This window comes from Euprymna scolopes, chromosome 1 (assembly GCF_053919585.1).
Source record: "Euprymna scolopes isolate OS-2025 chromosome 1, ASM5391958v1, whole genome shotgun sequence".
NCBI lineage: Eukaryota > Metazoa > Mollusca > Cephalopoda > Sepiida > Sepiolidae > Euprymna > Euprymna scolopes.
Window position 1 is genome coordinate 81,123,962 of NC_136482.1, and position 25,174 is coordinate 81,149,135.

At 33.9% G+C, this 25,174-nt stretch overlaps 1 protein-coding gene across 1 annotated transcript in view; it reads left to right on the top strand.

Moving 5' to 3' along the window:
- Positions 1-24,209, top strand: part of LOC145242735 (ATP-binding cassette sub-family C member 4-like) — a 275,544-nt gene extending 251,335 nt beyond the window's left edge. Inside the window, exons 21-26 of the mRNA XM_080105907.1 lie at positions 2,742-2,939; positions 6,687-6,842; positions 11,995-12,084; positions 14,166-14,338; positions 19,322-19,427; positions 23,725-24,209. Of these exons, the coding sequence (XP_079962033.1) occupies positions 2,742-2,939; positions 6,687-6,842; positions 11,995-12,084; positions 14,166-14,338; positions 19,322-19,427; positions 23,725-23,979 (978 nt within the window). The 3' untranslated portion in view covers positions 23,980-24,209. The remainder of the gene's footprint in view (positions 1-2,741; positions 2,940-6,686; positions 6,843-11,994; positions 12,085-14,165; positions 14,339-19,321; positions 19,428-23,724) is intronic.
- The last annotated feature ends 965 nt before the right edge of the window (positions 24,210-25,174 follow it).

The following is a 25,174-nucleotide window of genomic DNA, read 5'->3' on the forward strand; positions in this document are numbered from 1 at the left end:
CACCTGGATTTATAACCCTGAACGACATTGGAATCCTTCCGATAATGGATTACCCAGGTTGTATCAACTTCTCTTTTCGTATAATTTATTCCATATAATTATCCACAACCACTCAAAAACTATTTTCAATAATTGTGCTAAAAAGCAAAATAGCGTCCATTCGCAGCTGAACATTTTACTAACTGCATTTCATTTCCTCTGATGATATGAGCCATTGTTGAAAATCCATGGATTAAGGAAATTAAAATGACCCCTTCTATATATTCCTTTTGTCAAACAATAAATTCTTAAATCGAATATATGTCTCTATATGTTGTTTTTTCAGAATTCAAAATTTAACCACAAAACGTATGTATTGCTCTATTCTTAAATATTGAGATTTTCCTTTTTGGCTAGGATCACCTTGAAGGTATTACTTCAAGTAATATCTATCAGGATTTTTCATCTGAATTCTATCAGTGTCTTATCTCGCTTATTTGAAAAGTATGTATATCTGTATTTTTATATGCATTAAAAGTAAACAAAAAACAACTTAAAAATGTGATTAAAAATGGCTTCTTTTTACACACATTATACCAATATATTAATATATTTTTTGACCAATGATAATAAAGACAAATTCCAAAAATAAATAAAACAAACGAAAAAGAAATAAATAAATATACATTTTTTTACATTATCAAATCAAATTGAGTTCGAAAGGACTTTTTCATCATATCAAAAGGGGGGGGGGCAGGTAAAATATTTTGGATTAATAATGAGGGTATTACTCCAATGATTTCGACGATCTTATTTTAAAGTACGGTTAGAACAATCAACCAATGAGAAGCCTCTAACCTCATAAAAATATCGAATTTTGGATTCAAGTCAGTTCGCTGTCAACCTCTGTCTTGAAATAACTGAATCGTGACTACATTGATTCTTTGCCGCCATCTTTGTTATTAAGAATTACTCAACACTCAAGATCGTGACTACATTGATTCTTTGCTGTCATCTTTGTTATTAAGAATTACTCAACTCTCGAGATTGTGACTGCACTGATTCTTTGCCGATTTGATTTACTACCGCCATCTTTGTTCAACATAATGTTTCAACACTTAACATTTAATCATTTTTAATATTTCATCTTAAATCTGAAAAATAAAATTGTTTACAAAGATGTTTGGACACATCTTAAATACAAACAACTTACTTCTTTCTTTAAAATTTAAATTTTTTTAACACAATAACAAAACCACATTTAAGGATTAAAAAAAACTTTTTATTCACACAAAACTTTTTAGTGTAAGTAACAAAACGAACGTAAATTTAACAAAATATATTAAAATAAATGGGTGTCTTTCTGAGTGCATTTTTTTAATATATTTACAGAACTTTAATAAAACTAATAATATTAATAATTATAATAAAAATAAAAAGAATGAACTATATTAATTACAAAACATTAGAAACTGAAAATTTCAAAGGTTTTTTTTTTAAAATAAAAATGAAAATTATAAAAAGATTTGTATCTTGTGATACTACACTTCATCTTTATAAAAATAAAAGTTATAAAAAATATGTGAATAAAATATATTTTTTAAAATCTCGATTGTTTATACTTGTGATTTTATTATGCATAAAAATTGCCTCCGTCTAGAAGGATTTCTCCTTTCACTGACCACCTACATATATCACACTTTAAATAAATATTGAATTGTATTAAAAATGCACAAAGAAAGATAAACACACACACACACACGCACTATACATAAAAATTAATCTTGGTCGCAAAAATCTGAACAAGTCAGTTATTTTATATTTGTTTCTGCCATTAAAAAGTTTGGTTATAATAATTTCATTAAAATTTTTTTTTAAATTATGTATTTTTTTAATTGACATCATCCGAAATTCTCAGTTATAACGCCGGTTTATTTATTTATTTGATATTATTTTACGGTCTGCCCTAGTGTAGTATAAACACCCTCAACCACTCCATGTTAATAACGGCTTTCGGAATAAACACCTCCGAACCTCCCCATGTTAAGAACAGCTTTTGAGGTTGGGAGTGTTATCCCAAAAGCCATTCTTAACATAAGGAGGTTGGAGTGTTTATAATATGTTGGGGCACGTCGTAAAAATTTACCATTTATTTATATTATTATTATTATTATTATTATTATTATTATTAATATTATTATTAATAGTTTCATTAAAAAGTTCTGTAAATATATAAAAAGAACTCACCCAAAAAGACATCCATTTATTTAAATATATTTTGTTTAAATATGTTAGTTTTATTACTTACATTAAAACGTTTTGTGTGAATAGAAAAGTTTTTTTTTTTTTAATCCTTAAAAGTTTTGTAAATGTTTAATATTAAAGAAAATGTTTTGTAAATATATATTTTTTCTTTTAAATCTTAAAAAGTTTTGTAAATATATTTTTAAAAAATCTTGCTCGCGAACATACGAACATGTTTGCTATTTGACATGTTTACAAACAACCAACGACAATGTTAAGGTCGAACAACCGGTGTCACTTGAAATGTGTGCCTATCTTTGTCTTCTGCTACCAGGGTATCTAATCTTTACTTGATCCGTAATATATATATATATATATATGAGAATGTTAGTTTGTTTGAAGCATTGCTGGTAATTAATTAAAAAATGAAGAAATACATAGAAAAAAAATATATATTATGACATTCAATTATGCATCCATCTACACTTGTTTTTCTCTATATGCTATCATATTTACAGATAGTTTCTGTTGAACGAGTTGTTGATTATGCTAAATTACCAAAAGAAGCTAATATTGAATCTGAGGAATCAAAGCGTCCCAGACCAAGTTGGCCAGAACATGGACTGATTGTGGCAAAGAATTTGGGACTAAAATATTCTGAAAACGGTCCCCTTGTTCTGAAGAATCTTGATTTTGCCATTGAATCTCAGGAAAAGGTAAACATTTCTGTTTTTATTTAATCTTTGAAAAAAATTTTTTTCAAGTTCTGAGAAAATATGAATTTCATACCTTTTTATCAATCTGTTATCTAAGTACAGGGAGTTTGAAAATTGTTAATATATTTTCATGGCCGTTTTAATCTTTTATGTTCAAAAACACAAGTTCTATGTGTTCTCCTGTATTGTATATTCAATAAAATACTATGCTCCCACTATATACACTGGGAGGTTATGGTGGCTCAGTGGTTAACAACATCGATTGACAACCTAGGTGTCCCATGTTCAAATCCAATTTGTTCCATAAAAATCACTTTCACTTATGATATTATCAACCTTCACGTGGTCCCTCTTGTAAGTATTTGATGTATTTCTAGAAATAATTCTGAGCAGAAAAATATTGAGGAAACCAATGCCAACAATAGAATCTTCATCTTCATGTGATGTGATGCTGATGACTATATACATTGATATAGTATAACACGATCAGCTGGTCACTGAGGTGTGACTGGCTTCACATGTTATACTAAATGTCTTAGAAGTGGTCATGAAGATATGAAGATGGGCGTCATTAGAGTCTGTAAGAAGAAAAGCATACCTGAGATGCTGGATGTGCTGTGTGGCTCCTTCTTCTCCCAGGAAACGTCTTGACCTCTTCACCCTGCTAGCATTCTGGTTGGAATTTTCTTTCTTCATCCTCTGGACCGCTTTGTTGTTTCAATGAAGGCATTTGGCAGACACAAAAATAATGACACGTGACACAATTGTAATATATATGAAACATAACTAACTATTTTATTTTACATTATGGATACAATATATATTACAAAAACTTTTACAATTTACATATCTTCAAAACTAAACTAACTAGCCTAACTAATATTGAGGGAGGGAGTGACCCTCCCCTCCTTTACAGAGAGACAGAATTGTGTGCGTGCTCACCTCATGATGGTGCGTGCAGAAAGAGACAGATCTAGAAAGGGAATTATGGGAATGCCTTTCTTTGTATCTCCATGCTCATGGCCAAATCACCACTCAGCCATGCTGTAGAGTGTGTTAGAAACCATGGCACTGAGAAATAGTGCCACACTAGCCTATATAAAAGAAACATTTTTATGCCGTAAACAATATGAAAGTATTATTCGAAAAGGTTAACTAACCCTTCCTAAAAGCACTGAATCTATATAGAAAAATCAAAAGAACTGACAACGATATCAAAGTCTATAAATACAAGTTAATATTTGAAAAATATTGCATAGAATGAAATATACCAGATTTTACAGCATGAATAATTCTTTGAAGATATTAAAAACTTGAAGATATTAAAAACTTGAAGATATTAAAAACTTGAAGGATAGAAACTTTTTTGTTTGTTATATTTTATTTTATTATCGTTCACCCTCCAAACAAGTGATATTGCTACTAAAGCATAATGGACTGCTGTGGTAGGAGCCAGATTTCTAGAGGTCAACCTGGGTGAGTAGTTAGGAAGGGAATTTCACAGGCGAGCAGTCCAAAGAAAGAAGCTATTAAAGCAAAAAACCTTCTGACATCTAAAGCCATATACAATAAAAATGTTGGATTTTGCTGCTAACCGAGTGTGTTGGAGGTATTTATGTTGAGGCTGTACCGGTGCAGTAAGTTCATCAGAGTGCATTCCATGGAACATACATACTTGTAAAACAATCACAGGGATGCAACATTGTGGTGATACAATGGAGATTGGAGTTTGACAGTGCAGGACCTGAGTGCTAGAAATTATTAGATTTGGCATAAACTGACTCAAATGCGTTAATATGCCATAAAACATCTAACCTATAATTTCTCTGTGATTATTGTTATGTGGATAGAGTTTAACAAAATAAGAAATGATTAATTTAAATTTATTTACTTAACACAAAACACAAAAAATTTAACTTAAATGGAAACTCAAAACCAAGAACTATATATTTACTTAAACTGACAATGAAGTCAAAACTTTATGGCAGGGAGATAGATGAGGGTATTAGGAGAAGGAAGTCAGAGTGCACTGAGTAGTTTTAGTTTTATTATTCACATAAAGAAACATGAAAATTTTACACTTTAGTCAGAGAAATATTTCTAAAGAAATTACCATTTCTTAACAGGAGGCTTTAGAGAAATCTTTCAACTGAATTTATAATCCTGGAATCACGCCAAACCTGAGATTATAGCCATCACGTCGACAAATTAATAACTGCCAAGTTAGTGCAAAAACCTCTTTTATAGAGATCGCCACCCAGTATTAAGATATTCTAGAGTCCTCTCAATCTTTGTTGAAAGTTTTGGAAAGTTCTGGGACATTCTGGATTTTTCTAAATCTTTCTATTTCTTTTTCTCCATTATTGTAAATTTTTGTGAAAGAAAATCTTTCTGAAATGACAGATGAGATCTTTCCCTATATACAGGGAAGACAAATTAAGCCTTCTAAACATTATCTTAATGGCTTGATTTGGACCTCACACTGGTTGTGAATTATGTCTCCATTTGAACTTGGTGCATTCAGGCCATCAGTTTGCATCATTATCTACTTCCCCCACAGCTACCTCCCTGTACTTATACCAAAGCTTAGTTTGTGTCTGTTTCTGCTAATATTTTGCATATTAGTGCTATTAGCATTTATTGTGCCTATTCTGCTGACTGTCCAATATTGTATGTTTTTAGTGTCAAATAATTTCTGGTTCTAAATTTATAGCTATACACTAATGAGGTTTAATAAGTGTACCATAGATCCCTCCACCCCCACTATCTGTTTTTTTGGTTTTTTTTTTTTCATCATTTCTCCATTCCTTTCCCTTTGAAATATATATCCTTGGTAATGATTTCTAATAAAACCATAAAATTTTAAGGATTTCTTTTTCAAATCTGCAAAGTTAAAAGTAAATTCTATTAACTATATCATAAGATTTGTTTCAGATGTAAAAAACATAAAACAAAATTTTTGTATTTACTTAATATTTATGAATGAGGCATATTTCTGAATGAATTTACATTTAAATGAATGAAACTAATATGCAATAAGTTATCAAGAGTAACCTTCCTTACTTTATGATTGCTTTTCTTTTTAAAGAAGTTTTTCAGGCACTTTTCTAAATCCCACCCCTCACTTATGAAAAAACTAAAATAAAGAAAAATCTGTATAATATATGTACCTGTGACAAAAAATATCATACACTAAAAGTAGTTTTATTTTTATAAAGAAATTCGTTTTTAAGCGAATTTAAGTTTTCCCAATGTTAAGAATGGCTTTTAAATCTTGCAAGTTTGAATTATTTGGAGTTATCTGCTTTGTTCCTTCAGACTGTTTTCAAAATGGTTGCAAGATTATTTGATTCTCTTATTCAAAAATAAAACTACTTGATCAATTTACATGATTTTTGGTGTATATTTTCTTTCCATCGCAGGTAAGTACACAATTCAGATTTTTCTTCATTTTCCTTTTTACATAATGAAGGGAAATTACCCACTTTAATTAAGTATGAAACTATAAAATCTCACATGGTTCTATTATAAGCGGAATAAAGCTTCTCTTGTTCTCGTTTGTCATGACAATATAATAAAATAAAATATTTCCTTAAGTAGCAATAGAATTTCTATGGGTTGCTTTAAATAATGACTTTGTTTTGTTTGTACGACTCTTGCCTTTTTCTTGAGTGGTGGTATTGTCTTCTGAATATTTGATGATATTGCTATTGTCATTTAGTAAATTACTTTTGTCCTCCCACTCAGATTGGAATTGCCGGACGTACAGGTGCAGGGAAAAGTTCTTTAATAAGTGCCTTATTTCGAATGGTCGAACCTGAAGGAGAACTCATTATTGATAACGTTGATGTGAAATCAATTGGATTGCATGATTTGAGGAGTAAACTGTCAATAATTCCACAGGTAAGAATACAAATCTGAATCTTGTTTAAATCTTTCATTTTTGTTGACTAGACGGTTACCCATCTCTAGATCAGGTCATGCTATGTTAATATAAATATTTATTTGCTGTATATTATTTTTTACATTTTGTCAATGTGTTTTGTTGCACCAGATTTTGAACTAAATTGGAGATTAGTCAGTTATGTTAAATAATGTCAGAAAACATGACAAAAATTATGTATAAGCATTAAAAATAGTTTTTTTTTTTTTTTTTGTTAAATATTATTAATTGATTTAATATTTATTTAATAAATATTAAATGAGGAATCATTTTGAGTGAAAATTTGAGTTTTGCTTTTAAATAAACACAACATCAGGTCAAATTCGGTGGTTGTTTTGTTTTGATTTAGCTTATTCACATAATGTTGACACAATTTAAGTGTGTTTTTCTCAATTTTACATGCATAATACTAAGTAGATTTTAGATAAAAATGATTCTTCATTTATTAATATACTAGTAGATGTACCCAGCATTGTCCAGTATTGACCGTAACGTTAAGTTCCTTAAAAGAAAAATGAAGTAAAAAAAAAAATGAAAGAAACTAAGACATGTGTATGTGAGTATTATGTTTTCTTATAAACAGTTCAATTCTTGTAAGTAAAAAAAAACTCGAACTGAGATCAAAACCAAAATCTAAAGACAGTGAGTCAAGTACGATAACCATTAGGCCAGCTTGCCGTGATCTTAATGGGTTTTCAAACCTACTTATTCTTAACATAAAGAAGCTGTCATGTGAACGATTTGCGCATGCACAGTCGTGAAGCAGTTGACAAGCAGATAAAAATCCAATGACCACCCCCAATTTTGACCCCTTAGCAGCCCTTTTTTTTCTGGATGAAAACTGATTAAAGTTTGTTTTTTTTACAAGGTGGTCGCCACTTATCAAGGCACGGAAGCCACTCAGGGATAAGGGTTATTGCGTGTACAGTACGTTAGGGTTGAGATTTGTGAAGTGTCTTACTTAAGGGGGCAGTTCATCAGGAATTTGTTTATGTTGGACTTGAAGACATCCAGGTTGTAGTCAGGTGGGAAACAGGCAGACGAAACAGAGTTCCACAGGCGTGCAGTTCTAAGAAAGAAGCTTTGTTCATGGAATCTATGTTTTGGCTTTGGCACAGATAAAGAGTGGGGAAAACTTTTGACAGTGGTTTCAGCTAGACGGGTGTTTTTCGTGAAAGATCGGCAAGGGGGGACCAGAGATTGGAGCTCAGATGAGCACTTGCCATGGAAGTAATGATAAAACAAAGACAAGCTCGCAACGTCTCTCCTGTTGCAGGGAAGAGAAAAGGTCATCCCCCATTAAGCCCTGAAGCCTATTTTGTACTCTGTCAAGGCAGAATAGGCTGTTTTTAGCAGCTCCTGCCCAGATATGGCAACAGTATTCCATCCTTAGACGTACTTGGCTTTTATATAGATAGAGAATTGCATCAGGGGTGAGATATCTTCTGGATCGGTAGTAGGATTCTACCATTTTTCCAGCGACCTTGGCAACAGACTTGATGTACGTGTTCCATTTCAGGTCAGGAGTAAAGATCAAGCCCAGAAGCTTATCAAAACATGGAGTTTCCCATAGTCGAAAGCCATCCATCACAATTGATGCCAGATGGGGATCAGTGCGTTGATGATGTAAAGATAGGAGCTTGGTTTTAGATGCATTAAAAGTAACCAGCCACCTCTTCCCCCACTGTACCACACGCTCTAGATCAGAGGAGAGAGAATCAGAAAGAATTTTGTCATTTACGGCCTTTGATGTGTTGGTTGCCATAGATGGTTGTGTCATCAGCATAGATGTCAACGAATGATTTAAGTATGTGTTTTGGGAGATCATTGTTGTAGATCAGGAAGAGAGTTGAGCCCTGGATGGATTCCTGAGGGACTCTGATTTCTGCCCATCAACCACTATTATGAGCCTATCAGAGAGAAATGATTTAATGATCGAGAAAACATTTCCAGTTATACCGTAGCTGGAAATCTTGTGAAGTAGGCCCTTATGCCATACCTTGTCGAAGGCTTTTGATATGTCAAGAGCAATCACCCTAGAGAGGAAGCCTTTGTCAAGAGATTCACTAATCCTATGAGATATAACCATTAGCACATCTGCTGTAGATCTGGCAGAACGGAAACCATATTGCATGTCACTAAGAAGGTTATTTCTGTTGAGCTGGTTGACTACTTCTCTATTTAATATGGATTCCAGCAACTTACTCATGACATACAGGAGACTTATTGGTCTGTACTGAGAGGGAGATGACTTATCACCTGAATTCTTAAATACAGCGCATACTGATGAGGTTTTCCAGGGTGTTGGGAAGCACTTCTCTTTAAGGCAACGCTTAAACAGTTTTGTAAGTGTGGGGGCAAGTTCTGGTTGAAGCTTTTTCAGCACTATAATTGGAATGCCATCAGGGCCAGTTGCTTTACTGGAATCAAGATTCTTGATTAGCTTAGCGACGTCACGCACAGATATTTGTATGTTGCATAGCGTGTTGTCTGTTATAGGAGGAAATACGGAGAGTTGATGGCCTTCGTCGCATAGGGTAGAATTAGCAGCAAAGTTCTTGGCAAATAGTTTGGCTTTGTCTGATACTAACGAGATGACCTCAGGTCCATTGATGATGGTTGGGATAGAACGCATGCTTATGTTCAGAATCCTGTTTGTTATTTGCCAAAACTGGTGGGAACCAAGCCGCTGATCAGCTACTTTGGATTTAACAGACTGAGCATATAGCTCTCTTGTATTTTTTATTACTCTTTTACAATGGTTGCTGGCAGTCCTGAAAGCAGCTCTAGTCACAGTGCATCTATTATGTTAGTAGCTATGGAAAAAGTGATTTCTGTGCGTGATGGCAGCAGCACATTCTGGGGAGGACCATGGCTGGCTATTAGGTTTTTGTTGGAAGTTTTTAGATGGTATGAATCGGTCTATGCCTACAATTAACCATTCGGTCAGACTTGATACTATAGAGGACACATCCTTTTTAAACATGGAATGTAGGGGTAGATCAGATATAAATGTACGGAAGCTATCCCAGTCAGCCATAGAGTATCGGTATATAGTACGGTGTAGCGGTACGTCTGAAGACTTATTGCATTTCATTTTTATCTCAACTGATACAACCGAGTGGTCAGAAGATCCCAGAGGGGACAGAACAGAACATGAACATAGCTCGGGAGAAGTTGTGAGAAAAAGGTCTAGAAGGCTAGCGTATTGACCGGAAGTATAAGGCACACGGGTGGGTTCATGAACAATCTGGGTGAGGTCATAGGCAATGGCGAAATCATGACAGAACCTCCCCTCATCATCTGTCTTGTTTGAGTGAGTCAGCCATTCCACATTGTGGACATTGAAGTCACCACAAATGTGGATGTTAGCCGAAGGATGAGCAGACAGGATGTGGTCAATTTTCTCAGACATGCTCTTAAAGAGAGTAACTCCACTGTTGTGGTGGTGATAAAAGCAAATATAAATGCAGTGGTGTAAGCAAGTGCAACCTGGAAGCACGTATAAGGTAACTTAGGGTCTTCACTGGAGATATCCCTACCACACGGAAAGCCATCTTTAATGTAGGCACATATTCCATGCCCATGGCGATCAGATTTAGATGTTAAGTTAGAGTATCCTTTAATGATGAACTTTAGGGAAGTGGTCGGCCCTATGCCAGTTTCGCTTAGGAAGAATATGTCCAGTTTTGTCTCCTGTAATTGGGTTTTAACATCTGGAAGGTTGGAACGTAGACCCCTGATGTTGGAGAAGGAGATATGGTAGTAGGGGTCTATGTTGGAGGATGGGGTTCTAGGTTTATTTTTAAAGTTGTCTGAATACCTTATATACGAGTTTGGAGCTAAAAAATTTGTTGAGTATAAAGGTTGAAAGTTGTCCTCACACACACACACACGCACACACACACACACACACACACACACACACTTCTCACTTTTGTAGATATATAGATCACAAAAACAACAGTATAAAACCATTTACAGGATTTTTTCTTGCATTCTTTTCTGATTGTGACCTTTAAACATTACTAATTAATCAACCAGATTAGGAAATGGCTGTCACCTAAGTCAGAGTTTAAAAGTGAAATGCTAGATAAAAGGTTTTCATAACTTCAAGTATGTATAGGCACAGATGAGAACTTTTGTTAGGAGTGAGTCATTCATAGGAAGCCAAAATATAGATGAGTAATAATGATTTCCGTGTGATTTGATGTTGGGTAAACATGCAGTTTTCATGCAGTTTAAAGTACCGTGAGATGCCATGAGATGCTCATTAGAAGACGACTGAATACACTCGAAGAATTAGTGAAGGAATAGGAACTCTCAGTAGACGTGACATTGGTTGCATCAATTCACAACATAGCCGATCGATTGACGCACATACCACAATACCATGAAGAAAGATGCGGAACCCGAGTCATTAATCGGTAATCAGCTTGTTCTTGATATTATAGGCATAATGGTTGGTTTCCTTCTCAGTTACACACCACACATAATAGTCCAAATGAATTGGAGAGGTCAGATATTTGGGTTGGTAAAGTTATGGAAGGTCTTAGATAGCATATTCAGAGTAATTTTTGGAAATATGACACAGAGCTGAGTCCTGCTGTTATGTGTATGGCTTTCCCACAGCCATCCTCTCCACCTTGTGCTCAACAACACAATATAACCATTGAGTTAGAGTTACTTTTCAAAGAAATCATGTGGGATGACATTATTGCTGAGGTTAGTCATATTATGGCGTTGCAAGTTAGATTCAACAAAGTTGTTATTATATGAATTTGTTTTTATTGCACATGAAAATACGGTAATAGTTGGTAGGCCCTTCGCCCAGAAGTAATGCTAGAGAGTTTGTATGGTATTCCTATTGGTTACATTGGGTTTCTGTTGGGAAATAGTTTGTATGATACTGTTATGACCCCTCACTAAATAAATTAATTGCTCTGATGCTAATTTGTTTTGTGTCTTTTTGACTTGTGCATTTTATGACTACTTCTGGGTGTGTTATGGGTTGATTTGCAAAAATAAGCAGAAGAGGAAGACCTAATGTGGCTTAAAAAAAAACAAATAATAATTGGCATGGAATTGTAACTTTTTCCTTCTCTCTTTTAGGATCCTGTTTTATTTAAAGGAACTCTCCGAAGGAATTTGGATCCATTCAAAGAGTATACAGATGAAGAATTATGGAGAGCTCTTGGAGAGGCAAGTAATTTTTTAGTTTTTTTTTTATCTCATTAAATCTAATAAAAGATTATTAGAAACAAATGTTAAACTTTAAAGCTTGACTAGAGAGTGACTTGAGTTGTTTTACGTATATAGATCAATGCATAGAATGATAAAAACTGAATTTTAAGAAATAAACAGTTGATTGCAGTCAACAATAAAAGCTATAAAATAATTATTGCAGAACATTACTAATATATGTTTAATATATAAAATTAAGTCAAATTTTTGAGAAAGTGATAACTTATGTCCTACAAAATCAATATTTCATTCTGAATAGCCAGTTAATTACAGAAATTTTCTGATTTTGTTTTTCATAAACAAAATTTTATTATTCAAAGCTATTTTATTGATTACATACTATATTCAACCAGATATTTTTTTGCTAATATAATTTTCCGAATATTCAGAGATGATTATGTAATGAAATTACTGTTTCTTACAACTCAAAAATATAAATAAAATCATTTAGTACATAGTCATTCAAACATTTAAGTTCATATACTTTCATTAATATAAACATTAATTATTTATTTGCAATTATAAAATTAAATATAAACATTAGGCACTGGTATAAAATTAAAATTTGCCATGTCATTAATATTTCAGAAATAATTTCCCGCTAAACTTAACAATTTGTAACTTACTGCATTGTTCAAGTAAATACTGAAAATCTATTATATCTATTTATAATGTGTGTACATGAAATAATTTATATATTTATATATATATATATATATATATATATATATATATATATATATAATATATCTTAGTAAGTAAAGAGTACTATGGCAGGGCCATAATGTATTAGTAGCCACAGAAGAAGCCACATACGAACCTTCATTAGTAAGAGTGGAGTAGATTTAGTAATAGAATGAGTCCATGTGAGACAGAGACAAAAGGTTAGACAGTCCTGCTCGAGTAGAATAGTTCATGTATATGTACCATATTGAAGTCAGGGTCTGGTGTTAACCATACTGGATTATTTATCTCCTCATCGAAATCGAACACAGAGCCAAAGGCCCATGCGGGTTCTGTTGCACTCCAAGAGAGAAGTTTGGGGATTGATTGGAGCTGCATGAAGATGTTGTTAGTACTGCGTGCTGACCAAGAAAGAGGAAGTTGCCGTGCATTTAATTAAGTCTTTTTCACATGCTCAGCTGAGAGATGACCTATGATGGGGCAAGCCAGAAAGGAAGTTGACTGCTTGCACCAAATAGTAATGAGCTCATAAATCAAAGGCAGATTCAAACTCTTAAACTGCGTGGTGTCACTGCTGCTGCTACACTATGCTTAAAAGAATGGTGAAAAGCACTGATGTATGAAGATATTATGATATAGTTTTGCTCAGTTCAAGCAAATGAATGTGGTGAGAGGTGAAGGAAGCATAGAAATTGATTTCTCAAACTAGTTAGCCAACAGACTCTTTATTTCAATTTAGGGTAGTTTATATAATATTTATGGACACTCGTGTATCTACCTGAAAATGCTTGCTGCTCATGTGCAGATTAGGTGGACCTCACTTTCATAAAAGTGGGTCATGTGGAGAACGCAGACAGACTACTGTGAGAGAATCCTTGGAGACTGTTGTTGCATGGTACTGAGTCACCTTGCTTTTCTTTTTTTTTTCCTTTTTGTGTTACAACTTCATTGGTTAGGCGTTATTTGTTAAAATTAATAATTATATTAAATCTGTTTAGCTTACTTATACGAACGGTTCATTCCAAATGTAAACAACTGAACTACAATGATTTTTAAAGAAACTAAATTAAATTTATTATCAGTTTTCAGTAAAAGGTAAATCCACATGTTTTTAAAACATTACAGGTTAATTCCTATTATTCAAGTTATTTAGAGTGAAATGGATTTCAGTTTTATCTTTCTTTAATTTATTCTGAGTGTCTGGGATGACACCAAAAATCATTATTTATGGAAATTAAGTTCAGCAACAACAGGTGAATACAGTAAGTTTTTAACATTCTAGTAATACCATTTGATAAATTATTGAAACCTTGATAGACGCTTAACCTTTTTATCATTTTGTTTTTATTTTTAAGGTCCAAATGAAAGATGCCATTACAGAACTGCCTGATGGCTTAGAGAGTAAAGTAAATGAAGGAGGCAATAACTTTAGTGTTGGTCAGCGACAATTAATTTGCCTGGGACGAGCAGTTCTACGACAAAACAGAATCCTTATCATTGATGAAGCAACAGCAAATGTTGATGTAGGGTAAGGAAGACATGTTCTTGTTTTTTGTTGTTTTTTTCTTTTTTTTTTTACATGGTGGTCACCACTTATCAAGGCCCGGAAGCCACTCAGGGATAACGGTTATTGCAAGTACAGTACGTTAGTGTGGAGATTTGATGAAGTGTTTACTTAAGGGGCCGGTTCATTAGGAATTTGTTAATGTTGGACTTGAAGACATCCAAGTTGTAGTCAGGTGGGAAGCAGGCGGACGGAACAGAGTTCCACAGGCGTGCAGTTCTAAGAAAGAAGCTTTGTTCATGGAATCCACGTTTTGATTTAGGCACAGATAAAGAGTGGGGGAAATTTTTCACAGTGGATTCAGCTAGACGGGTATTTTTCGTGAAAGATTGGAGAGGGGGAACCAGAGATTGGAGTTCAGACGAGCACCTGCCATGGAAATAACGATAAAACAAGGATAGGCTCGCAACGTCTCTTCTGTGGGAGAGAGGTTTGCTTTTATATAGAGAATTGCATCAGTAGTGAGATATCCTCTGGAGCGGTAGAAGGATCCCACCATCTTTCCAGTGACCTTGGCAACAGACTTGATATACGTGTTCCATTTCAGATCAGGAGTAAAGGACAAACCCAGAAGCTTGTCAAAACATGGGGCTTCTCCTAGACGAGAGCCATCCATTTCAATTGATGCCAGATGGGAATCAGAGCGTTGATGAGGTAAAGATAGGCGTTTGGTTTTAGATGCATTAAAGGTAACCAGCCACATCTTCCCCCACTGAACCACGCGCTCGAAATCAGAGGAGAGAGAATCAGAGAGAACTTTGTCATTTACAGCCTTTGATGTGTTGCCGTAGATGGTCGTGTCATCAGCATATATGCCAACGAATGATTTAAGTATGTTTATGGAGGTCATTGATGTAGATCAGGAAGAGAGTTGGGCCCAGGATTGACCCTTGAGGGACTCCAGCATTAATACTGCAGGTCTCTGATTTTTGTCCATCGACCACTACTCTTATGAGCCTATCGGAGAGAAATGATTTAATGATTGAGAAAACATTTCCAGTTATACCGTAGCTGGAAATCTTGTGAAGTAGGCCCTTATGCCATACCTTGTCGAAGGCTTTTGATATGTCAAGAGCAATTGCCCTAGAAAGGAAGCCTTTGTCAAGAGATTCACTAATCCTGTGAGATATAACCGTTAGCACATCTGCGGTAGATCTTGCAGAACGGAAACCATATTGTGTTTCACTAAGAAGATTGTTTCTGCTTAGCTGGTTTACTTTTTCTCTATTTAATATGGATTCCAGCAACTTACTCATAACACACAGGAGACTTATTGATCTGTACTGAGAGGGAGATGACTTATCACCTGAATTCTTAAATACAGCGCATACTGATGAGGTTTTTCTAGGGTGTTGGGAAGCACTTCTCTTTAAGGCAACGCTTAAACAGTTTCGTAAGTATGGGAGCAAGTTCTGGTTGAAGCTTTTTTAACACTATAATTGGAATGCCGTCAGGGCAAGTTGCTTTACTGGAATCAAGGTTCTTGATTAGCTTGGCGACCTCATGCACAGATATTTGTATGTTACCTAGCGTGTTCTGTGTTATAGGAGGAAATACGGGGAGTTGATGGCCTTCGTCACATAGGGTAGAATTAGCAGCAAAGTTCTTGGCAAATAGTTTGGCCTTGTCTGATGCTGACGAGATGACCTCTGGTCCATTGATAATGGTTGGGATAGAACGCACACTTCTGTTCAGGATCCTATTTGTTATTTGCCAAAACTGGTGGGAACCAAGCCGCTGATCAGCTACTTTGGATTTAACAGACTGAGCATATAGCTCTCTTGTATTTTTTATTACTCTTTTACAGTGGTTGCTGGCGTTCCTGAAAGTAGCTTTAGTCTCAGTGCATCTATTACGTTGGTAGTTATGGAAGAAGTGATTTCTGTGCGCGATAGCAGCAGCACATTCTGGGTAGAACCATGGTTGGCTGTTAAGTTTTTGTTGGAATTTTTTAGATGGCATGAATTGGTCTATGCTTACAATTAACCATTCGGTCAGACTTGATACTATAGAGGACACATCCTTTTTAAACATGGAGTGCAGAGGTAAATCAGATATGAATATACAGAAGCTATCCCAGTCAGCCATAGAGTATCGGTATATAGTACGGTGTAGCGGTATTTTTATCTTAACTGATACGACGGAGTGGTCGGAGGATCCTAGAGGAGAATGAACGGAACATGAACATAGCTCAGGGGAAGTTGAGAGAAAAAGGTCTAGGAGGCTTGCATACTGACCAGTAGTATCGAGCACACGGGTGGGTTCGCGAACAATCTGAGTGAGGTCATAAGCAATGGCAAAATCATGACAAATCCTCCCCTCATTGTCTGTCTTATTTGAATGGGTCAGCCATTCCATGTTATGGACGTAGAAGTCACCACAGATGTGGATGTTAGCCGAGGGATGTGCAGACAGGATGTGGTCTATTTTCTCATATATACTCTTAAAGATAGTAACTCCGCTGTTATGGGGCCGATAGAGAGCAAATATAAATGCAGTGGTGTAAGCAAGTGCAACCTGGAAGCACATATAGGGTAAATTAGGATCTTCTCTAGAGATATCTCTGCCACACGGGAAGCCATCTTTAATGTAGGCACATATTCCATGCCCATGGAGATCTTGGGGGTCAGATTTAGCTGTTAAGTTAGAGTATCCGTTAATTATGAACTCATCTATGGGAAGTGGTCGGCCCTATTCCAGTTTCACTTAGAAAGAATATGTCCGGTTTTGTCTCCTGTAATTGGGTTTCAACCTCTGGAAGGTTGGAACGTAGACCCCTGATGTTGGAGAAGGAGACCTGGTAGTAGGGGTCTACGTTGGAAGATGGGGTTCTAGGTTTATTCGAGTATTTTTCTGGAGATATTTCATGTTGAGGTTTTGGGATTTGTGGAACAGGTCGGCATACTTGGTTAGAGCAGTACAGAGAGGGAAAGTAAGAGAGAAAAAGACAGGAAAAAATTTTTTTTTTTTGTAGCACATGAAAAGGTAAAGCCATAACAATTAACCGCTAGTATGGCATCGAGGGGCCCCACCAGAGACTACTGCGTGGTTCAGAATCCATTCACCAAATGGCAATACAGCAGTCCCAGTACATTGCACCTGCTGATAGGACAGCCTCCTTAGTGGTTAATCCAAGGTTCGGGTCCCTGACTATCAGGCGGATAATGTCAGCCCAGACAAAACGTTTACCTCCAGCACCCTTACTAGTGACATGGCCACAAGGATAGACATAGAGATAGAAAATTTCTGACATCTTTTTAATTACTTAATTTTTTTCCCATTTTAAATCGACAAATATATTTTTAAAAGTATATAGAATACTTTATGAATGCTTGAGAAATTTACTTTTTCTCCTACTCAGTTTGTGTAACTCAAATTTTTTGTGATATTTTGAAACATTGTGTAAAATTACAATTAGTTTGAGAGATGATAACCAGTTTGCGTGCAAGCAGTGTAAGACAATAAAGACCTGAAAATTCATGTGGAGAAAGTATATTTGGGATAATGAGGCTGTTCAAGTTGTCCAGAAATTTTGTTACTTTTTGGATATTAAAAAGCTGACAGACATAAAGTTTACAAAACAACTTACAGAGTGTCAGCAAGACTTCAGACAAAATGCCAGCCATAAATATATTTAAAGTTTGGGATCAAAGAACACATCACATTGTTACATGTTTCTTTATATAATTATTTTGTCTATCAAGATCAATCAGCATAATTTTATTCAGAGTTTAAATTACAATCATTCTCAATCCATTATGTTTTTTTATGTGCCATAGAAACTTTTACTTTAACGGAAATATAACACACATAGAAATACTTTTATATATATCTATATCCAAATCATGAATATAATACTGGTAAATAAAAAAAATATCCATTTTGAATTTGGAGACAGGAACAAATCTCACAGGTAAAGAAGGCATTTTTTTGTAACATGAATAGGTTTGCAAAATTAATCATGAGCAGGTAACTAGATCCAATATCTGGAAGACTTTTTGTTCCTGTGATTAAGGGAGGTGATGTTTGATCAACACTGCTAGGGAGCCATGATTTAATATACTGTTTTGTTTTTAAATCCTTGAAACAGTGTTTCATGTTAAACAACTGATGATCCTTTAAATTAACATTAGGACTTTGGTGATTTTTTTCCTTGTCTTCTTTACCCAACTTTAATTTGAAGACATTTGGTAGATTACTTTTTGTCTTTTTAAACCATAACAGTTTGAAAACATATTTAATATGTTCTGTAACACAATTAATAAATATTATTTAATAATTAATAAATATTTTTGGGATGATTAAGCGGAATTGGGAATCAGAAAAATTGGAATGTTTTGGGTATCAGAATCAGAAAGATTTGAGCCTAGTTTATTTACTTTTTCTTATTTTTAAAAGTTTTTTTTACTCTTTCTGTTTATTTAAAAGTTGTTTTTCTATTACTGGAACTAATGATAAATATTTATTGATTTTAAACTACTAGTAAAACAAAAATTAATTGATAATGAACTGTGATAAAAAAATAGTATAAATGGATAAATAAGAAGAAAAAAAATGGCATGAGTCAAAAATTTAGATTAAAATTTCAAAATGAGTTTATCAACATTTTTGATACAGTATATAATGATAAAATTGAAAGGAAAATTACATTGAAATGTAGATGATGTTATAGTGTGAAATATAAGATCTCCATTGTACCTATAATGACATGTAACAAAACACAGATTGCATCAGCAGGAATGGAGACACTGAAACATCAGGAGCAGCCACTGACAGTGATAGGACAGTGTTGATTAATAAGCAACAATGGCGCCGAGCTGTGCTTGACTACGATATTCGATCACTAATACACATTTAAATAACAGATTTAATTTTTTTTAAATATTACAATTCTGTTTATACAACGATTTTTAGGTTAATTTAACAAATTTTTTTTTTAAATTTCAGAACTGATGCCTTAATTCAAAAAACCATTCGTGAAAAGTTTAAACATTGCACTGTTCTTACAATTGCACATCGTCTTGTAACAATCATGGATTCAGACCGCGTTCTGGTAAGAATTTTATTTTTTAAACGCACTTCTTTGGACCTTACTTATTTCAGGCATACAGAGCTGTGATTCTTACCATCCTTATATATGGCCACAAAACTTGGACTGTATATGTCAGGCACATAACAAAGATAGTAAACCAATTTCATATAGCTTGCCTCCGTAGATTGATGAAAATCAAGTAACATGACAAGATGGAAAATACAGCTTCCCGTCAGCACACACCATGCTGGATCAGTGTTGGGTTCATGGGTCATATGTGTTGCATGTTAGATTAATGACTAAAGAAAGAGCTCTTTTACAGTGAGCTGTCCAAAGGTTCAATGGTTCAAGGACAGCTTGAAGGTGTTCCTTAAATAGTTTGGCTTGTAGTCTAAGTTATGAGAAAATCTAGCCTAAAACTGATGTTTCTAGCATATTGCAAGCCAGAAAGATATTTATTGAATCCGCATGCATTGAAGAATACGAGCGGAAATGTGCTAATAGAAAAGAGGAAACGGTCAGCACCTCTGCTGCAGAATCATCCTACAGATGCCCTAGATGTGAGTGAAACTTCAGAGCTCAGACTGGATTGATAAGCCATTTCCAAACCCACAGAATAACTGTATGATCAGTCATCTTTGCAAGCAATGAATGAATAAAAATCATCACAATTAATTTTAAAGATGTTTATATTTCTCTGTAATTACTTAAGTAAATATATTTATTTCCAAGTATATGATGTCATACTGAATAATAGCTAACAATAACTTTGAAAAACCAAAGCTCTTAAGAGAAACAGTGGAATAAGGCAAAGACTATACATAATTAAAACTGAAGGTTTTTTTATAACATTATAATGTTTAATTTGTACATGATCAAAGTAAAAAATATTACAACAGTTTAAAAGTGAGTTCTTGCTTTTAAAAAATACTCTCTTTTAACTCTGCTCATATCATCAACACTGTGCAAAGTTGACTTTATCAAAGATATATGCTTCCAAGAAAAGTGGCAGCCGACTTTCTAACTTTATTTTTTTTAATCAAATATTGTCCAACTTTCTGCAACCTACACACAACGGTGTAGGTAACTTAAGCAAATTCTTTGTTGCAATTCTGAATTCTTTCGATGATTGTATTATTTGGATTAATTTGATTAACATCCTCATCTTGAGTGTTATTTGCACAACATTTCAGTTGGTGTAACCTTCAACCTTCTTGCACCTGAAGAAGTTCAGAGGTTACACCAACTGAAACATTGTGCAAATAACTCTAGATTAGTCCAATTGATCCAAATAATACAAACTTTTCTTTGTTATAAAAAGGTTTTGTTTTATTTTTGTGTGACAACCGTTTTCATTGTTACAAATAATATTCTAGAAGTTGATCTTTGATTAACTCCCTCTATATATATTGTGTGTGTATGTGTGTATATATATATATATATATATATATATATATATATATATATATATATATATATATATATATATATATATATACAAGAGGGGCATGCAATAAGTAATGCCCCTGACCCACTTTCAGTTGTCTGATCTTGCTGAAATTTTGCATGTGCATATCTCTACAGGTTATGTGGCAAATTACAGCTCTAAACTAATTGTGGTTTCTGTTTTACAGGTGTTTGAACTGAGTCAGGTGTGAAATGCAGCCTGTTGAATGTCAAGCAGTGATCCGGTTTTTGTATTTGAAAGGACGCACACCACAGGAGACTTTTGATGAAATGAAAGAAACTTATGGTGATAATGCCCCATGATATGACCTTGTAAAACGCTGGTATCGTGAATTCAAACATGGCCGGAAGTCTGTGGAAACAGCTCCCAGACCTAGTCGCCCTCCCTTCTGCCATTGATGAGGCATCTGTCGGTCAAGTTGAGGCTGCCATTTTGGAAGATTGGCGCATTACTATTCACCAAATAGCCCAAGATGTCAAGATTAGTACAGGGTCTGTGGAAACTATCATTCATTACCATTTGCATATGCATAAGGTGTCTGCCAGATTGATTCCCAGGTTGCTCACACCATTCCAGAAGCAAGAATGTGTCGAGTGCTCGAGGATGAATTTGGAGATGTGCCAAGAAGATGAGTCAAAGTTTTTCAAAAGACTGATTATACAGGATGAAACCTGGGTCCATCACTATTATCCAGAGACCAAAGCTCAGTCAATGCAGTGGAAGCACTTAGACTCATTACCTCCAAAGAAGGCAAGGGTGCAGCCCTCTACTAGCAAAGTCATGCTCACAGTCTTCTGGAACCAGGACAGAGTAGTGATGACAGATTTCCTGGCAAAGGGTACCACAATTACAGGAGCCTATTATGCTTCACTTTTGAGGAAATTAAGAGAAGCTAACAAAATCAAGAGGTGAGGCAAGATCAGCAAAGGTATCCTCCTCCTGCAGGACAACGCTCTGGTCCACAACTCCCATGTCGCCAGATCAGAAGCACATGCGTGTAGTTATGAAATCCTCCCCCATCCTCCCTATTCTCCTGACCTTGCACCCTCTGACTTTCACCTCTTCCCAGCCATGAAGTTGTTTTTGAAAGAAAAGCTTTTCCCAGATGATGCAGCCTTGATTTCTGGAGTCATGTCGTGGTTGGAGAACCAACCTAGGGTGTTCTACAAAAACGGTCTCCAGAGCTGCATCAAACGATGGGAGAAATGCATAACTCTGGGTGGTCCCTATGTAGAGAAAGACTAATAACTGTGCCAAGTTTCGTTGCTCTACTGCTATGGGAAGTGGATCAGGGGCATTACTTATTGCACACCCCTCGTGTATATATATATATATTTGGTAAAACTGGTAATTAGTAAAAACCTGAAGAGAGTGCTCAATACTATTGCAGAGCAAATATGTTTTATTTTTTTATTACTGTTCTATCTGTTTGGCTACATATGTTTCAGATGTCCAACATCTGAAACATATGTAGCCAAACAGATAAAACGGTAATAAAAAAATAAAACATATATATATATATATATATATATATATATATATATATATATATATGAGTTAAATCACATATTTGATAATCAAATGAATTATTGTCTTATTAAATATTATAGTGAGATGATATTTTCAAGACAGTCCCAGCCAAAAAGGAAAAACTCACTATATAAAATAGAGCAAAATATAAATGTAGGAATTATTGTTAAATTCTGTGGATTAAAAATATATATAAATATATTCAAGCCTAGAATTCATTGCTTGAAACAAGGGATATATGGAAAAGAATTATATTTATTTCCTTAATCCATAGATTTTCAATAAAGTTTGTATGTTTACCAAATAAGCTTAGAGATTTATGTGATCTGAATTTATATGCATATTTGTACGCCTAGTTTTCCTTTATATATATTCATTTATATGTATGTGTGGACATATATATGTCTATATATATGTTTGTATATTTGTATGCATGTGGGTGTAATCGATGGATACAATGTCTATGCACTCTCAAAGATTCCAGAACTTTCCTAATTTTCAGCACCAACGGATTTTTACCTCGATGGAATTATTTACCATTTCTTTTGCCTTTGGAACAGACATTCTCGGAACTTTACGTATTTTGGATGTTACCTCTAGTTTGATATTTTCAAATGTTGTGGATTACTCCATTGCTTCCAATCCTTTTTCCTTGGATTATTATTTGCCCCACCTGGCAGAAATATTCCGCAAATAATTGAATTGCTTAGGCTGTATGATATCCTTCATCTATGCTTTTTAAATAATTTTTAATTACAATAATAAGCAAAATATATGTTTATTTATAATTAATAATTTTGCTAACAACATTTCCTCTGATATGAGCCATTATTGAAAATCCATGGATTAAGGAAATATAATTCTTTTTCATATATCCTTTTTTTAAACAATGAATTGTGGTCTTGAATATATTTATATATATCCACAGAATTATATATATATATATATATATATATATATATATATATATATATATGATGTTGCCCAAAGAAATATAAAAGGATGAGAACTAAATGAATTGCTAAGTTTTTTATATTTTACGTTTGAATTGGGAAAATTTAATATAATTTATGTGTATGATTTCAGAGCAGTAGCAAAGAAAATGCATTTCCTATATAAGTTTGATAAATTAGTGAAATTGTAATTTTTTTGTTTTATGACAGTATTTAAAAAGAAGGAAAGAAATAACTAATCTTTTTACCTGCATTAACCAAATGGTATATACAAGATGGACTCGTATATTAATTCATCTAAATAATTTTTTTGTGGTCATACTTATTTATTTTAATGTATCATTTTGTTTTTGTTATTTTGTTTTAGGTACTGGATAATGGAGAGCTAATGGAATTTGACAGTCCATATAATTTGCTCCAAGACATAAAGGGATATTTCTACAAAATGGTACACCAAAGTGATTCTGCTGAGGTTGAATATCTAACATCGCTTGCTCGGCAGGCAGCAGAACGACCAAAAGAACTCTATACAAGCACAAATAAGTTACATGAATCCACGGAGAGTTCACTTCAACAACCAAAGAAAGACTTTGCTGCAAGCGTGGTATCTCTCACAATTTAATAAATCTCAGGGATAGGATTATTTTAATTTCCAAAAAATATCATTGTTTTAATCTTAAGCAAGTATTTAAAACCAGGCATAGGCAACCTCTGACTTGTGGGCCAAAACCTAACACCCACAAACTAGGTTTATTCACTCTTTCCAGATATTGGCTGAGGAAGTTTTGTTTTGTTTTATTTTTTTTATTAAAGAACAAAAAATGTTTTTGATGAAAAATCTGTGCAGGCAAGATATAAAGCTTTCATTCATTTTTTAAACTTTGAAATTATTTTATCGTATTACATCACGGATGATCATAGCAGCTAATAGCATTTTATCAATTTCATTCTAACTGGAATTGCAAAGGAAAAGGTCGCTCATGCAATGATATCCCTTCCAATGGTTACAAAATTCACATTTATATTTACATAGCATATTTTTCAACAATCCATCCATGAAATAATCTTTGATAACACACATTGTCTCTGTTTCAAATGTATAAATATCTAATTTTTTTGTGTGTAGCACTAAAGGGAAGTAATTCATTCAACATATCTTTTAGTATTCAAAATTGTAGGTATTTAATTCTCGAAACCAGCTTTCCCTTAATTATATTGCTTGTTTTCTTTGCTTTTCTGTATGTCCAAACTTGATAATTCATTAATTACGTTATTTAATCTTTGCAATTAAAAACATGTGAAACTAAATTAAGCAATAAATATAAGCAATAAATATAAGCAATGCAAATCATATACCGTCATCTTTTATCATACAGATGCACTAGCAGAGTAATAGATAAAATTTTATGTATAGGTGTATGGATGTGGACATATATGCTAACATACCCACCCCAAGATGGGTTTCTTAATAATGATGAATGATTAAAATCTTTAATAACTGCAATAGATCAAACCACTACTTGTTTATATTTGTGAGCTTTTAAACCAACACATTTCAGGTGAAAACATTATTACATACTTGCATGTCATGGTTAAATTAGTATAAATTCCAAAAATCATGAAAAATAATCCAATAGAAAAATAATTAGAAGTAAAAATATAATTTAATGAATTATCAAATTTTACCATATTTTTTAATATAGAAGAGCTGTTGCGACTAATTCTGTATGACAAACTGACTTATGACCCTTGATTTAAATTAAGTGTCTACCATTTTTAAACAGAACACAATGGTGGATGATTTTTTTGTTAAAAAT